Source organism: Nannospalax galili, unplaced genomic scaffold (assembly GCF_000622305.1).
Source record: "Nannospalax galili isolate Female #2095 unplaced genomic scaffold, S.galili_v1.0 scaffold856, whole genome shotgun sequence".
Lineage (NCBI taxonomy): Eukaryota > Metazoa > Chordata > Mammalia > Rodentia > Spalacidae > Nannospalax > Nannospalax galili.
This window is the reverse complement of record NW_008339573.1, coordinates 1,452,808-1,471,181: the sequence shown is the minus strand read 5'-3', so window position 1 is coordinate 1,471,181 and position 18,374 is coordinate 1,452,808. Positions and strand designations below refer to the sequence as shown.

The following is an 18,374-nucleotide window of genomic DNA, read 5'->3' as shown; positions in this document are numbered from 1 at the left end:
TGGCCCTGCGGTGTGCTCTGCGGGCCGTGGCGCTGGTGTGGCGGCCGGCGGCCGGGTCCACAGGAGCACTCCATGGCCCAGGCACACCTGGCAGGGGTGGCGGGCACATGGGACCAGTGGGAGCAAGCTGCGAGCGCACACTCGGGTTGTCGGCCGTGGTGGTGGTGGTGAACTCAGCGCCACGCCCTCTGCAGCCCTACCTGCGCCTTATGCGGTTGGACAAACCCATCTACTGTATTTGCCATGTACCTGGAGCATCAGTTTAGCCGCTGAACCAGGTTGTTTTCCAGACTGGTACATACTGTCCCTCTTTGGCACTGGAGCTGTTCTGATGCGTGGAGCAGGCTGTACCATTAATGACATGTGGGACCGTGACTACGATAAAAAGGTTAAAAGAACAGCAAATTGCCCAATAGCAGCTGGAGACATTTCAACCTTCCAATCCTTTGTCTTTCTTGGGGGACAGTTGACCTTGGCACTGGGCATTCTTCTGTGTCTGAACTATTACAGCATAGTTCTGGGAGCAGCGTCCTTACTTCTTGTCATCACCTACCCTCTAATGAAAGGAATCACATATTGGCCTCAGCCTTGGGGCTGACTTTTAATTGGGGAGCACTACTTGGTCTGCTATCAAGGGTTCCTGTGACCCATCGGTGTGCCGTATTTCTCTGGAGTTATGTGGACACTGATACATGATACTATTTATGCCCATCAGGACAAAAAAGATGATGCTCTGATTGGTCTGAAGTCTACGGCACTGCTGTTCAGAGAGAATACCAAGCAGTGGCTCAGTGGCTTCAGGGTCACCATGCTGGGAGCACTGAGCCTAGTGGAAGCCAACAGTGGTCAGACTGCCCCCTACTATGCTGCTGTGGCCGCCATCGGAGCCCATCTGGCCCACCAAATTTATATGCTAGACATCCGCAGGTCAGATGACTGTGGGACAAATTTACTTCCAACCACACAATAGGAATACTCTTGTTTTTAGGGATTATCCTTGGTAAATTATGGAAAGAAAAGAAGACAGAAGAAACAAAAAAACCTGAAGATCACAGGGTAGAAAATTAGCAGATAAACTGACCATAGTGGTACACACCTGTAACCCCAACACTCAGGAAACAGAGTCAGGAGAATCGTGAATTTGAGAGCAGCCTGGGCAACATAATTGAACTCAAGGCCAGTCTAAGGACATAATGAAACCATGTCAGAAGAGCAGGAGCTGGGGTTGTTGTCCAGTGGCAGAGTACAAGTCAACTGTGCATCATGCTGAAGACTCTGTTCCATCCCTAGCAGATAAAGTTATCTGGGAATTAAGGCTGATTTCATAAACACTTTCAGGGTTGTAACCACACTGTTAGATTTGGATGAGCAATCTATTAGAGAAGAACCAGATGAGTGAAGCATATTTGCCTGGACTTTAATTTAGTTTTTCCTGGCAAAATGCTTCCCTGCCACACATCTTGGGACTTCATGGTTAAAGTAGGTTTGAGTGTCTCAGTGGGTGCCATCTTCTGTCAGATAACATCATGGTTAGAGTACACCCACGTGTTTCTCATTCTCATCTGAAGTTTCGAGAAACATTAGATTGAGCCCTTTAGGAAAAAAAAGATGTATGTCTCTCATCTAAATAAATAAATGTGTGTGGTTTTTCTTGTTTTTTTTTTTAAGGAAAATGGACCTTTTTTGTTTTACCTTTTCTTTTTTTTTTTTTTTTTTTTTCCTTTTTGAGACAAGGTCTCCAGGCCTGGCTGACCTGGAACTCGCTAAGTAGAACAACAGGCTGGCCTCAAACTCACAGAGATCCAGCCGCTTGTGCTTGTGTTGCAATGGTGTATACAACCACCACACCCTGCATTCTTCTTTTTTGTTTTTCCGTTAAGAGGGAATCTGCTGTGGGAAGCTGGGCATCTCTCTCTATTGTGATCTTTATTCTCTGCTAAAAGCTGTTGTTCAAGAAGCCATTCTAGTTCTGGATGTTTTAGAAGAATGGAAGTGAGCAAATTAAATTTTTACCTATTAAAAAAAAAAGACCAAAAATAAATAAATAATTTTTAAAAGACCAATAATAATAATAATAATAAATAAATAAATAAATAAAATATTTTTTAAAGAGGTAAAAATTAGGGGGGCCGGAAAGATGATTCATCAGTTAAGAGCATTTACTGCTCTTGTGGAGGACCCACATGGTACATTACAACCATCTGCAACCCCAGCTTCAGGGGATCTTACACCCTCTTCTAGCCTCCACTGGCTCCTGCATGTACATGGTACACATAAACAGGTTAGTTGATAACACACCCCTGCGCCCCCCGCTTCTGAGGGTCTTACTCCCTCTCCTCGCCTCCCCTCGCTCCTGCATGTACATAGTACACACAAACACGTACGTGTGCACACACACACACACACACACACACACACACACACACACACACACCACAAAATAAAAATTAAATGCATAAACCTTAAGGAAAAACAAAAAGCAAAAGTAGAACCCCATGTGGTGGTTCATATGTGTAATTCAGACTCAGGAAGCTAGGCAGAAGGAGTTTTTGAGACTGAGGTCAGTGCCCACATACAAAAAATACCAAAGTAAAAATAGCCAAGCACGGTACCACATGCACAGAAGAGGCAGAAGGATGAAGAGTCGAGAGACTACATGAAAAGGAAGAAAAGAAAATGATGGAATAAGTGTGCTGACTCTAAACTGCTCGTTCTACCTACTTTATTGAACGGTTTACGATGGAAATATGCTGAAGAAAACTTCGTTATGCATTCATGTACTATCTTTTAAAAAAAAAGACAAGATCTCACTATGTAACCCTAAAAGGCCTGAACTTGTTATGTAGACCAGGTGGCCTTGAACTCATAGAACCACCTACTTCTGCTCCAGAGTGCTGAGATTAAAAGTGCATCATCATGTTTAGCTAGTATCTTATTTCTAAAAGTACTTAGTCTTAAAACTGTTTAAAAAAAACAAAACAACTATACTTCTTAGATGTCTTAGATGTCTAATGTCTTAGATGTTTTTGTAGTAATTTTTTCTTTCATTCCTAGGGATCAAATTCAAGTCTTCTCACATGTGAGGCAAGCACTCTACCACTGACCTCTACTTCTGAAAATTTAATTTTTTTGGTCTTTCTGAGGCCCCAGCTGGCCTCAAACTCAGAGATATGACTACCTCTGCCTCCCAAGTGCTGGGATTAAAGGCATGCGCCACCACTCCCGGCTTAATTTTTTTAGATATATGTAAATATATATATTGGAGTGGGGTAGAGTCTCCCTGTAGTCCCAGCTGGCCTGGAACTCACTACATACACCAGGTAGCCTCTGCTTCCTGAGTTCTGGGATTAAAAGCATGCACCACCATACCCAGCATGATGAATTATTTTTAAAACAAAGATACCAATAACATATGTGACACTGATAATTTTACTATTTTCAAAATAATATGCATGGGTTTTCTGTAACTGCAGAACGATTCCAATAGTAGAGTGTAAAACATACCATATGCCTCTTTGGCATAAAGATTACTGTGAGGGGCTGGAAGAGATGGCTCAGTGGTTAAGAGCACTGGCTGCTCTTGCAGAGGACCCAGGTTTGACTCCCAGCACCCACATGGAGGTTAACAACCATCTGTAACTCCAGTTCCAGGGGATCCTATGCCCTCTTCTGACTTCCATGGGCATTGCACCACATGGGTGTACTTATGTACATGCAGGCAATACACTCATACACAGAAAATATAAGTAATAAAAGATTAGTTTGAGCTCATTATTTTAGGAAATAGCAAACACAAGAAAAAGAAACATTACCCTTTTTACATCACAAAATTTCATATGTAACAGAAATCTCTACTTCTAAGAGTGTCTCCTCTACCAAAAGATGACTATATCACAAGAGTATCTTTATCAGTCTGTCGGAACTTAGTTTTTTCTCGAATAGTCTTCCTGGTCATCTCTTTATCATACCCACCCTTCTTTGTTTCAGAAGGTATTAATGGTATTTAGGCCACCCTTTAGGGGCTAGAGAGTTGGCTCGGTGGTTAAAAGCACTTCCTACTCTTGCAGAGGATCCAAGTTTGAGTCGCAGAATCCACATGGTAGTTAACAACTGTATCTAACTCCAGTTCCAGGGGATCCAACACCCTCTTCTGGTTTCTGCAGGCACTGCATACTTGTGGTGCATTTGTATACATGCAGGCAAAACACTCATACCCATAAAATCTATGCCACCTTTTAAAGATTTACTGTTTCCCTTATCTTGTATGTGTAAATGAGGTATGCATGTTATTAAGCTTTTTTTTTCTACTGTTAAACTGTCTTTTGTTAAAGGGATATACTTCAATTAAGAACTATAAAGAGAAAAATGAAAATCATTTTTTGTCTATATTACTTTGTATTTTTTTTGGTCTATATTATATACATAGAAAGTTCTGAAAAATAACAAAATTCAACCACAATACCACCTTACTACTCCAGCTGGCATCATAAATTTTTCTTGCAAGTAATTTGGGGGGTGGGGGGTGGTTAATCTTGTTTGTTTTTCTGAGACAGGGTCTCACTACGTAGCCCTCACTGACCTGGAACTCATTATATAGACCAGGTAGCCTTGACTTCACAGAGATCTGCCTGCCTCTGCCTCTTGAGTACAGGGTTTAAAGGACTGTGGTCACCACATACATTACCAAGAAGAACTGTTTTAAAGGACATTTGGGCTATGGAGATCGCTCAATGGGTAAAAGTGCCTGCTGCACAAGTGTGAGGAGCCCATATAAAGTGTGGTAATGCATACCTGAGCTCCCAATGGTCTACAGCAAATGGGAGGCGGAGATAGGAAATTCCAGAAGCTCCAATTCTAGCATGGAGTATGCAGTGGCACACAACAAAAGACCAGTCTCAAGGCGGAAAGGAGGACTAACACCCAAGGTTGCCCTCTGTCCATACATGCCATAGCATGTGTACACACTCTCTCACAAACACAAACACACACACACAAAGATTAACAATAGTAATAATAAAGTAAGGTGCTTCACATCTACCTTTCTGCCCAACATGCTTCCCTAAATTCTAAAGAAAAAATGTATATCCTTGGAAATTTATGACTGAGACAAGTATGTGAGGACAACTACTCAACTATAACTTCTGATACTAAAGGAACACATGAAACAATCAAGAGTGGTGCTTCAAGCACACCTACAGCAGACTTTTTCATATCACTTACCTGATTATTTTTCTGATCCTCAAATATAAAATCTTGCTGCATGACTTCATTGTCTACAGTAATGCTAGCCACAGGTTCTGAACATTCTATGTTACCATCACTGACATTAGTAGTATCAGCATCAATCCTAGTAAAACATAAATAAAATCAGATTAGACTAAAAGACATAATACCTTTAAAACAATCCAGTATCATAGGGCATGGTGTCACAACATCTTTAGTCCCAGCCCTAGGGAGGCAGAGGCAGGGAGATCTCTGTGTGCTTGAGGTCAGCCTGGTCTACATAGTCAGTTCCAGGTCAGCTGAGGCTACAGGGAGACCCTGTCTCAAAAAGACAAAACAAAAAAAAAAAAACAAAAAAAAACAACAATCAAATATCAATAATGATCTAGGCAGCACATGGTGGGATATATTCTATAATCCTGGCACTTGGGAAGTAGAGGCCAGAAATTCAAGAGTTCAGTGTCATTCCAGGGTGCGTAGAGAGTTTGAGGGCAGCCTGGGCTGCAAGAGTCAACATCTCAAAACAGGTAAGTTGACAGGTAAATAAGTAGACTGATAACTGTATAGATAGATTTAAAAAAAAGATCCAAAAACTTTTACTCATTTGAGGGTGGGGGGTTGTTTATTCTCTTGTCCTGAGACAGTCTCACTACAGTAGCCCAGCTGACCTTCAATTAGCAGCCCTCCCACCTCAGCCTCCTAATAAAAAAAATTTACTTGTTAAAAAATAAGTGTCCTCATTTAAAAAATATATATATATATGTAAATTAAATGCTAAATTTATTTTGGTACTTCCTTCAATGTTTTAACAAGTCTTATGAAAATTCTCAAAGGCAAATGGCTTCTAAAAACTTTGGGCAAAGCTGGGAATGGTGGCACATGCCTTTAATCTACACCCAGGGGTAGGTGGATCTCTGAGTTTGAGGCCAACCTGGTCTACATAAGGAGTTCTAGATCAGCCAGTGCTACATAGTGAGACCCTATCTCAAAAGACAAAAAGAAAAAGTAAAAAATAAAACATTGTGCCAATACAGTTTCCTTTACAAATGCACATTCTTACTTGTCTGATTGTCTTAGGTAAACGCAAATTTGGTATTAGACAACATCAAGTATAAGAGGGATACCTTTCTATTACAATTTTCCATTTTATATATTCCAAAGTATGTAAAATAAAACAGATTTTTATTTATAAAGATGGTACTAGCGCCAGGCATGGTAGTGCACGCCTGTAGTCCCAGCACTTGGGAGGCAGAGGCAGGCGGATCTTTGCGAGTTCAAGGCCAGCCTAGTCTACAGGAGAGACCTGTTTCAAAAAGACCAAAAAAAAAAAAAAAAGATGATACTAGCAATGCAATGGAGCATAAGACATTTCCACTGGTGAAAATAGCCACAAGAGTCAGGATCCAAAACTAAAACAGGGTTAATCTCCAATGAATTTATTCATATTATATCTTTTGTAATGTTTCTCCAATATTTCCAACTTTTAGACACAATTGTTTTTCTTCCTATTCAGCCCATAGATTCCCTATAGATGCAGTTATACAAGTTCTTTTAATGTTTTTGCAATGCCAAGGATGGAACAAAAAAGCCTTTCACACCGTAGGCAATCACTGAGCTATTCCCTCAATCCCCAGTTATTTAAGTTCTAATCATGGCAAAGCACACACAAGCCATCATCACACAGAGCTGCAGTGGCTGGCAATGCCATAACTACACATTTATTACAGTTGTTAACACAGTATCCTAAAAACAAGCACTCCAACAACCAGTTTTCATGTCTATCAATAGTTTACATACTATTCTAGTTATTTTTAAATTTTCTTCAAAATATATCTGTCCACTCAATCATCTATTTGGTGAGGGGGGGGGGAGAGGTCTTGTTGAGACAGGTTCTTCCTGTAGCCCCTGTCCTGGAACTCACTATGTAGACTAGGGTAGTCTCGATCTCACAGAGATCTGCCTGCCTCTTCCTCCCAAGTGCTGGGATTAAAGGTGTGCCCCACCATGTCCAATTCAATCATCTATATTCTATCCAGCTGTGAATTTTCTAAATTTGGGTACATCTTACACATCTGTCTCCAAAATGCAAACTGATATAACATACAAAAATCCTTTCACTAGTTGGTAAATGTGTATAAGTGTGCGTATGTGCGTGCGTGCGCGCGCGCACACACACACACACACACACACACACACACACACACACACACACAATGCAGGGTTGGGATAACAAGAAAGGAAGCAAGTCTTTCCTCCACGCCAATAAAAATGAGTTTTTCTGTAGGAAACACTATATTTTAAAATGAAATGGAGATCTTTTTTAAAGGTTAAAAACTCATTCAATTTTATCTTACAGGGTTTATATACTCAGTTCAATATTGCATAACTGTATTAATTCAACTGTGAACTTAAAATTTTACAGCCACTTTTGAAAGTGATGTATCCTTTCTCTGGAAATTGTTATTGAATATATTAAAGCTGTAATAAAATGCTTCTTCTAATCATGTGGTTATTAAATTTTTTAAAAAGTGAAAAAGAAAAAAAAAACGTAGCAAGACAGATGATGTTTGGATTGACAACATACATTATAGGTGCTTTTAATTTATACAAATTTACCTACTAACAGCTAATCTAACAAAATCATGTGGGTTATGCAAAGAAGCTGATGCAAAGAATAAGAATTTAAATAGTAAACCATGATTAAGTTCACAATTTCACTCACAAGCCAGTCTTGGGGTGGCAGCCCTGATGAATGATTTTCAGAATAACTCTTCCATTGTCTTGGAGAATAGATTCTGTCAAGATAACCCTCAGGCTAGGCTGATGGCAAATGCTTTTAATTCCTAAAGAGGAGGCAGATCTTTGTGAGTTCCAGGCCAGCCAGGGCTATATAGTAAGACCCTGTCTCAAAAAAAAAGATAACCCTTAGTATTCTCTAATATGTGTGCCCCACCCCCTTTCTGGTCTTTTTGAGACCAAAAAAAAAAATGGGGGGGGGGGGGATCTGTGTGTATTTCATTTGTGTGTGTGTGTGTGTGCATGCCATGGTGTGCATGTAGAGGTCAGAGGACACCTTTATGGAACTCCCTATGTAGACCACACTGGCCTCCCACAGAAAGATCTGCCTGCCTCTACCTCCATGTGCTAAAATTATAGGTATGAGCCAACCAGCTTCCTCTGCTGTCTGTGTTCATTTGTAAAACCTTATCAGAATGGCCTTTACTAAACAAATTCTACCAATGTCACATTCTCATTCACTCAGGTATTAGAGTGAGACCTTCACTACAGATCTTCTCTCTCCTCCTAAGCCCTAAAAGAATTGCCTCAAACAATCCATTTACAGCAGTTACAACTTTTTCCTAGAATGAACTTCAAACCTTTCCTAGCCCGATGACCCAGTTCCAAAACCACTTCTACATTTTAGGTATTTGTTATAGAAACACTAATTTTCTTTCTTAGGCAATTCAGGTAACCTTAATAGACTGGGTATCTTATAAACAAGCAGGAATTATTGTTCAAGTCTGGAAAATATACAATCAAGGCGCTAGCAGATTCAGTATCTGGTGAGGATCTATTCAAAAACAGGTAATCACCTTTTACTTTATCTCACATAGCAGAACAGATGAGGACACTATAAGGACACTATTCCCATTCTTTCAAGGTGCTGTCCCTATGATTTAATCCTATACTACCACCTTGAGACTTAGTATTCAACATAAGAATTTTAAGACTATAGTAGCAACATATTAAATATATCAGAAAATAAGACTAGCTTAAGCCAGAAAGGAGAGGTACATAAAATTACTTCTTATTAGAAGTATTTTATACTAACATACAATGAGTTCATCACTTAAAATAAATAAATATAAATAAGTAAATAAAGCCAGGAGTGGTAGCCCACTCCTTTAATCCCAGCACTGGGAGGCAGAGGCAGGCTGATCTCTGTGACTTCAAGACCAGCCTGGTCTACATAAGGAGACAAGCATCAGGCCAGCTGCGGTTACAGGGAGACCCTGTCTCAAAAAGACATCCCCCCCCCCAAAAAAATGAATACATTTCTCAATTTTCTCAAAATAATGAACAACAAGGGGCTAGGAATATAGCTCTATGGTATAGTCATAGAGTTCACTGCTTTAAGGCCTAAGGCAAGGAAGGCAGAAACACAATGAAGGAATGTTATGGCAGATGTGGTGGTTTGAATGAGAATGTCCCCCACAGGCTCCAAGTATTTGGACATTTTGTCCTCACATGATGGCGCTGTTTTGGGAGGTTTTAGAAGGTGTGGCTATCCTGGAGGAAGCACATCACTAGGGGTGGGCTTAGAGAGTTCTTAAACCTTGCCAGATCTCCAGTTACCCTCCTGCTTCCTGTGCCTGCGTGATGATATGAGAGCTTGGTTTCTGCTGCTCCTGCTCTAGCTGCCTCCAACCACCATCCCTCCCTGCCATGACGGACTATAATTCCCCTGGAACCATAAGCTCAAATAAACTCTTCCTTCTATAAATTGCTTGGGTCAGTGTTTCTATCACAGCAACAGAAAAGTGACTAATACAGCAGAGGAAAGCTGTTCATCTCATGACAGCAAGGAAGCAATGAGTAACAAGAAAAGGACCAGGGCCAAGATATACCCTTAAAGGCATGCCCTTAGCAACATATTTCCTCTAATTAATTCCAATTTTCCATAGCATCATCACCTCCAAATAGTTTATTAAAATTTTTAATCTTTCAATGAATTAAACCACTGATTATATCAGAGACTTCATGGCATAATCATCTCCAGAAATGTACTCACAGACACATACAAAGATGTGCTTTACTTATCTCCTAGGCATCTCTCAATCCAATCAAGTTAAGAATCAAAATTACAGGAGGCAGAGGCAGGCAGATCTCTGAGTTCAAGGCCAGCCTGATCTACATAGTGAGTTCCCAGCCAGTTGGGGATACAGGGAGAGACTGTCTCAAAAAGACCAAAAAAATAAAGAATCAAAATTAACTACTGGGCTGGAGAGACGGTTCAGTGGTTAAGCGTACAGGCTGCTCTTGAACAGAACTGAGGTTTGGTTCCCAACACTCATAGCTAACAATCACCCTTAACTCCAGCTCCATTACCCTCTTCAGACCACAACAGGTTTTGCACACACATACACTTGGGTACACTTATGTAACATGCAGGCAAAAAACATTCATACACACACAAAAATAATTTTTTTTTTTTTTTGGCTTTTTGAAGCAGGGTCTCCCTGTAGCCCCAGCTGTCCTGGAATTCACTATGTAGACCAGGCTGGCCTTGAACTCACAGAGATCCGCCTGCCTCTGCCTCCCAAGTGCTGGGACTACAGGCGTGCGCCACCACGCCCAGCTAAAATAAATAAAATTTTTAAAAATTAACACATACAAAAAAATTTAACTATCACAGGGTTCTCAAGTCTAGCCATGTAAGGGATCCATAAAACTGAAACAATTAAGATGATTTAAAATAAGAGAAGGAATTTATGAATAAAAAACTATGAGGTCATAAAGGCATATTTTGGCTACAAATTGAAGCATTCCTCCAAAGCACAACTCCAAGAAATCAGTAGATTAACTGGTAAATTCCAACAGATACAATTAATATTTACAAAACTTCCTTGGAGTCCTCAATAATATTTTTCAAAGTATAAATTTTGAGACCAAGGAGTCTTGGAACTGCTATTTAAGCAAAGATAAAACATTACTTGAATTTTTATTTCACTTAGGTTTCTAATGTATCTTCCTAGACTACTATAAACAGAAATATAAAAGATTTTTTGGTTGCTGTTTTTGTTTAATACTTACACTGCACAAACTATCTCACAGAAATGTTTTTAAAAAGCTGATACTGAGCTGGGCATGGTGGTACATACCTTTAATCCCAGCACTCCAGAGGCAGAGGCAGGTGAATCTCTGTGAGTTCAAGGCCAGCCTGGTCTACATAGTGAGTTCCAAGCCTGCTGGGACTACAGGGAGACCCTGTCTCAAAAAGACAAAAAAAAAAAAAAGCTGACATTGGGGCTGGAGAGATAGCTCAGCAGTTAATAAGTTAAGAGCACTGGTTGTTCTTGCAGAAGACCCAGGTTCGAATCCCAGCATCTACTTAGCAGCTAACAACTGTCCGTAACTCCACTTTCAGGAGATCGAACGTCTGATTCTGGCCTCTGAGGGCTTTGCATGACATGGGTGCACTTACATACAGGCAAGCAAAACAGTCATAAACATAAAATAAAAAGAAATTTAAAAACAAAATCTTTTTTAAAAGTAGGATTGTGGAAGATGGTTCACTGGGTAAAATGCTTGCTGTACTGAGTTTGGAACCCCAGTAACCAATGTAAAAGTCACTCCTGTGGGCCTGAGGGCTTCTAACCCCAAACAGGAAGGAAGAGGGTAGAGACAGATTAGCCTGAATAGTTCTAGGTTCAATGAGAACCCTTGTCTCAAAAACTAAGGTGAAAAGTGATAAGAGACAGTCAGTATCTACTCCAGCTTCCCCATGCAAAGGTGAGTACACCTGCACATATGTATACCTTTGTCATGTATTTTGTATTCTAGTGCTGGAAGACAACAACAATTAACATGTTAGTCAACTTTCTATCACTGTAACAAAATACTGGAGATAATCAACTTAAAAAGAGAATTTTACTTTGGCTCATAGTTTTGAAAATTTCAAACCATGATTGATTGGCTATGTTGCTTTTGGCCCTGTGGTATGGCAGGATATCAGAGTAAAAGTGAGCAAGACCATTTACCCCAAGCCCAAGAGACAAGAGAAAGAAGGCAGAGGGATCCCAAAATCCTTTGGGGACCATTAATGATCTAAAAGAAAACCATTGGGTTCAACCTCTTACAGGTTCAACCATTTCCCAATAGCAATACTCCAGAGGACACAACTTTAACAAAGAACTCTGAGGGACATTTAAGATCCAACATATAACAGTTACATTGTCATAAATGACATAAACAAAACAGAAAGGTATAGACAAAAATCAAGAATAAAGGATGAGGAGGCATCACTGAAAAGCTAACATTACACAAAAGTTAAATGAGAGAACTATGAAAATATCTATAGGATATATATTTAACAAGAAAGAATTGCAAAGGCTCAAGTGGGAAATATGGCTTCCACTGTGAGGAATTCTGCTACACTTCCAATTTATGTACAGTGCTTGAGAGAGTCAACATTGAGAACAAAAAAGTCAAAAGCCAAAATTCATTCAACTGAAATATTTACCTTGTTGATGTAACACTATTTGGTTCCAGGACATTTTCAGTCCTCAGCTGCACCACCGCTGGCATGTCATCTGATTTTTCTGCACCCTCTTCTGGAAGTTCTTCTATGTGTTCCAGCTTTTCATCTTCCTCTTCTTCCTCAGAAAGTTCATTAACCTACATAAATAAAAGGAAATTCAGAATTAAAATTTAATAAAGCTGTTAAAAGACATATCTAAGACATACTACTCTAAGATTAAACATAAATACTTAACCTTCACTTCCTAATACCAATTTGTTCTACAAAGTGCCAATTTTTTTATATCAAAATAAAATTATAGGACTGTAGGGTATAACTCAGTGGTAGAGCATTGACCTTACAAGGCCCTATGTATTAAAAAGCTAAATAAACAGAAATGGAAAATAACAAGATTACAAACAAGACAAATATAACTTTTTATTTTTATCTTGCTTATGTTAAACAGCATTTTGATGCTGAACATTAGAATAGTAATAAGAATATAAGGTTATAAACTATTATAAGCTATAAAAAACTTGCAACTGAATTAACAGTAAGAGTGCTTTGCTTTTTTAGTATCTTATTTTTTTAATGTGTATGAATGTTTTGCATACGTGTGTGTAATGCTTGCAGAGGCTAGAAGAGGGTATCTTATCCTCTGAAACTGGAGTTTTAGATGGCTGTAGGTGCCATGTGCTGAGAATTGAACCCAGGTTCTCTAGAAGAACATCCAGTGTTCTTAAAGACTGAGCCATCTGTCCAAGCCCCCAGAATGCTTTGTTTGGTAAGCATTATGATGCCTGCCTATAATCCCAGCACTAGGGAGGTAGAAGCAGGAAGAGTGCTGCCAAATTTTAGGCCTATCAGTACTTCACAGCAAAACCTTGTCTCAAAAATATTTTTAAAAAAGCTTCATCTTCTAACCAGTTTTATAAATATATTAGTTATGAAAAGACTTCGAATTCATTCTTCCTGTTTCTAGGTACATTAAATAAGTCATTTTAATATTGAGTAAATGAAGAAAGGCACAAAAAGCCAGGTTTGGTGGCACACAGCTATGAACCCAGTATTTGAGAGGCAGAGGCAGAATAAGTATTCACGGTTATCCTACAAAGCAAGTTAAAGATCAACCTGAGACACATGAGACCTTGTCTTTTAAAAAGGGGGAAAGAGAACATGCCTTTAATCCCAGCACCAAAGCAGAGACAAGAGGAGCTCTGTAAATTCAAGACCAGTCTGGTCTATATAGCAAGTTCCAGGCCAGCTGGGGCTACAGGGAGACATTGTTTCAAAAAGACCAAAAAAAAAAAAAAAGGGGGGGGGGAGAATAGTACCAAGGTGTTGCTTTAGGCTAGCCATGGTGGTACTTGCCTTTAACTTCAGTACTCAGGAGACAGGGGCAAGCAGTACCTGCTCTACATGAGTTTCAAATCAGCCAGAGATACACAGTAAAAATAATCAGACCCTGTCTTAAAACAACAAAAGTGTGGGGCTGGAGAGTTGGCACAGCGGTTAAGAGCACTGGCTGCTCTTCTAGAGGACCCAGGTTCGATTCCTAAAACCCACATGGCAGCTAACAACCATCCATAACTCCAGTTCCAGGAGATCCAACCCCTTCTTCTGGCCTCCATGGGCTTTGAATGACACAGGTACACTGCACATACATGCAGGCAAACACTCATATACATAAAATAAAATATTTTTTTTTTAAAACAAACAACATGCCAGGCATGGTAGCGCACGCCTTTAATCCCAGTACTCGGGAGGCAGAGGCAGGCGGATCTCTGTGGGTTCAAGGCCAGGCTGGTCTACATAGTGAGTTCCAGGACAGCTGAGGCTACAGGGAGACCCTGTCTCAAAAAGACCAAAAAAAAAAAACAAAAAAAAACCCACAACAAAAGTGTTGCTTTAAGTGTTAACTAATTTCCTACATTTCAGAAAATGTCAGTTAACTTCTAATTCAGATTAAACAAACACAGAGCAATAAAAATATATGTTGAAAGTCGGGCGTGGTTGTGCCCGCCTTTAATCCCAGCACTCGAGAGAGATGGAGGCAGGCGAATCTCTGTGAGTTCCAGGCCAGCTGGAGCTACAGGGAGACTCTGTCTCAAAATGACCAAACACACACACACTGGAGAGCTGAGAATATACCTCAGTAGTAGAGCACATGTGCTCAGAATGCACCAATGCCCTAGCATTCCATCTACAACACCAAAAAGTACATTTTTTGTCATTCTAGCCAAATGCAATGGAAATACCTATAATAAACTTATTTACTACTACATGCAATGCTGTTTTCCCTGATAGACATACAAATATAGTTGCTATATTTGTCACAAAGTAAAACTGCAACCAAAAGAAAAATACAGTGTAATATTAATTCAAACTGCATCAGTAAGTATGAGTTATCTAGTTGAAAATGTAATATAGTAGGCTGGGCCTGGTATCTAATGCCTGTAATCCTAGTATCCAGGAGGTGGTGATAGCAAGTCTCAGTTATGCAGTACGTTTGAGGCCTGACTGGACTACCTAAGACGCAAAACAAAGAGTCAGGCATGGTGGCACACACATTTAATACCAAGAGGCAGGCTGATCTCTGTGAGATTGAGGCCAGCCTGGTCTACATAGCTAGTTCCAGGCCAGCTGGGGCTACAAGGGGACCCTTTCTCAAAACAAACAAAAAATCAAAAAGGACTTTTTATGGAGCATGGTGGAACACATACATCTTTAATCCCAGACCACAAAAGACAGAGACAGGCAGATCTCAATGAGTTGGGGCCAGCCTAATCTATGATACAGTTCCAGGCCAGCCAGAGCTACACAGTGAGACCCTGTCTTAAAAAGAATAAATAAATCACAGAGCTGGTTCAAAGGATCAAATAACTAAGTAGACTCTTCAGTAGTAACTATAGCTATCATTAGTGTAGGAATTATTCCCATTCTTGGGGCTGGAGAGATGGCTCAGCGGTTAATAGCACTGACTGCTCTTGCAGAGGACCTGGGGTCGATTCCTAGCACCCACATGGTGGCTACGAACCGTCCTTAACTCCAGTTCCAGGGGAATTCGAAGCCTTCTTCTGGCCTCCGCGGCATGGCACAACACGGTGCACTCACATACATGCAGGCAATACACTCATACAAATAAAATAAAAAATAATATTAAAAAAAGAATTATTCCCATTCTTATATAGCATAGATGCTAGTTCCTACAAGTAGCAACATTCTTTTGTAATGAATAAAAAGCGTACTACCCAAACTACAAGTGGGCGCTTTCAACAATAACTGGTGTATCAAAGTCATTAGTCACATGAAAATTCATAATTAACAATAATGCAGAGATGTAGAATGCTTGCCTGGTATACACAAAGCCCTAGGCTCATCCAGAGTATCACACACAAAAAGTCAGTAACTTCAATTTGCAAAGATGTATGGCAGATCGTTTAATATGTATAATTGTAAATGTAATCCCTCATCTAGCATAAAAAACAGTGATGTAAAAAACTGAAAAGAGTGGGCTGGCAAGATAGCTCATCAGGTAAAGGCACTTGCTGCCAAACTTGACCAAATGACCTTGACAACTGACTTTTACCCATTGTGCTCTGACCTCCACACACAGACAAAATAAATGGTTTAAAAAAAAAAAAAGTCAGGCATGGTGGTGCATGCCTTTGATCCCAGAGGCAGAGGCAGGTAGATCTCTGTGAGTCCAAGGCCAGTCTGATCCATACAGTGCATTCTAGGCCAGCTGGGGCTACAGGGAGACCCTGTCTCAAAAAGAAAAAAACAAAACAAAACAAAAAAAACCACAAACACTGAAAATCATTGGCCTAAGTGATTATTCTCTAACTTAAAATTTATACACAGATGGGAAAATGCCAAATGATGCATCAATTTTTTGTTGTTTTTTTGAGATAAGGTCTCCCTGTAGCCACAGCTAGCCTGGAACTATGTAGACCAGACTGGCCTTGATCTCACAGAGATCCAACTGCCTCTGCTGCCTGCGTGCTAGGATTAAAGGCATGCGCCGCCACACCAGGCACATGACAGACAATTTTTTTTCCTGTGTGTGTGTGTGTGTGTGTGTGTGTGTGTGTGTTGCCTGACTTGGTAGCTTTTTGTTTTTTTGTAGTTACTGCTAAGTAAGTAAATATATAGATGGGAAAGAAGAATCATTTTCAATTTGATCAACTTTAAAAATTGATCTATCAGACAGGCGTGGTGGCACATGCCTTTAATCCCAGCACTCTGGAGGCGGAGGCAGGTGGAGCTCTGTAAATCCAGACTGGTCTACATAGTGAGTGCCAGGCTTCAATCCTAATACCATTAACACAAACACACAACACACACAGTTTTTATAAGCATAAAGTGGAAAATATTGAGCCTGTGAGATGGCTCAGCAGGTAAAAGCACTTGGATCCTTGAAATCATATGTAGAACAATGATTCCCCAATGTTGTCCTCTGACCTTGACAGGTATGCCATATAATACATGCATTCACGCACCCACACACTAAAGTTTATGAAATTTTTTAAAAAATAAAAAATAAATGAGTATTGTGCCTCTCAATTAATAAAAGATTTCTGGTGGAATACCAAAATTTTTTTCTTTGCAGACAGGGTCTCCCTGTAGCCCCAGCTGGCCCGGAATTCAATTTGTAGACCAGGCTGACCTTAAACTCAGAGATTCGCCGCCTTCTTGCCTCTGGAGTTTTGGGATTAAAGGCCAGCAGGACCATGCCCAGCTCTGAAACTTTTTAAGATGTTTTTTTTTTTTTAATATTTTTTTATGAGCCAGGGTTTGAGCAAGTTGTCCAGGCTGCACTAGAACTTACTCAGCAGTTCACGCAGGCCTTTGAGTTTTTGATCCTTCTGCCTTAGCCTAGCAAGTAGCTGGGATTACAGGCCTAAACCAACAAGCGCAACTAAAATGATCTGCTAAACTGAAAATAGGGCTGGCAAGATGACTCAGCAAGGAAAGGCTCTTACCATGCAAGCCTGGAAACCTGAGTTCAAGCCCTTTCACCTATATAAAGGTGAAAGGAGAGAACCAATTTCTACCCACATATCATGGCATCTGTGTCTACCATGTCATGCACATATACACAATAATAATTTTTAATTTTTTAAATATTTATTATTTTTATGTGTATGAGTGTATTGCCTGAATGTGTGTATGTGCACCTGTGTCATGCAATTCCCACAGAGGTTGGAAGAGGATGTCTTTAGGACATCACATCCCCTGCAACTGGAGTTACAGATGGTTGTTAGCCATCATGTGGGTCCTGGGAATCAAACCCAGGTCCTCTATAAGAGCAGCCAGTGCTCAACCCACTGAGCCATCTTTCCAGCCCCTTAAATTTTTATTTAAGCAGAATAAATACTTAGCCCAAATTAATGACCTGTATAGTGGGTATAAATGAGAAACTATGCCTCAATAAATAAGGCAGTCAATGATCAAGGAAGACACCCAATGCCAACTTCTGGCCTCCACAAGCAAATGCACACACGTGTATCTGCACATATATCTGCACATATATGCATGCCCACAAACACACATGAACACCACATGCATATACACACTAAAATAAAAATTTGAGGAAATGGGAGAAGGCTCAGTTGGTAAAGTGCCTGCCACACAAGCATGAGGATCTCAATTTGGATTCCCAGAACCTACATAAAAACCAGACACGGTTGTGTACATCTGTAACCCTAGCACTGGGGTAACAGGAAGATTTCCAGAGCAGGCTGGCTAGCCAGCCTAGCCAACTGTTGAGCACGGGGCCAGGTGAGACTCTGTCTCAAAAGTTAAGGTAGACAGCAAGAGTGGATGACACCCACCACAGCCCTCTAGCCTACACATGCTTATACCTACACCACATACAAAATTTCACAAAAACAAAATTTTTTTAAAA

At 40.2% G+C, this 18,374-nt stretch overlaps 1 protein-coding gene and 1 pseudogene across 6 annotated transcripts in view; one reads left to right on the top strand and one right to left on the bottom strand.

Annotated features, from left to right (window-relative positions):
* Positions 1–18,374, bottom strand: part of Fam13b (family with sequence similarity 13 member B) — a 75,707-nt gene that overhangs the window by 36,990 nt on the left and 20,343 nt on the right. For all 5 annotated transcript variants that reach the window (XM_008834305.3, XM_008834307.3, XM_017798478.2 and 2 more), the window contains 2 exons: positions 12,467–12,621; positions 5,221–5,347 (listed from right to left, as the gene is read on the bottom strand). In XM_008834305.3, the coding sequence (XP_008832527.1) occupies positions 5,221–5,347; positions 12,467–12,621 (282 nt within the window). The remainder of the gene's footprint in view (positions 1–5,220; positions 5,348–12,466; positions 12,622–18,374) is intronic.
* Positions 82–1,645, top strand: LOC103735170 (annotated as a pseudogene). The gene has a single exon (XR_001872463.2). The product of XR_001872463.2 is annotated as a 4-hydroxybenzoate polyprenyltransferase, mitochondrial pseudogene (transcript).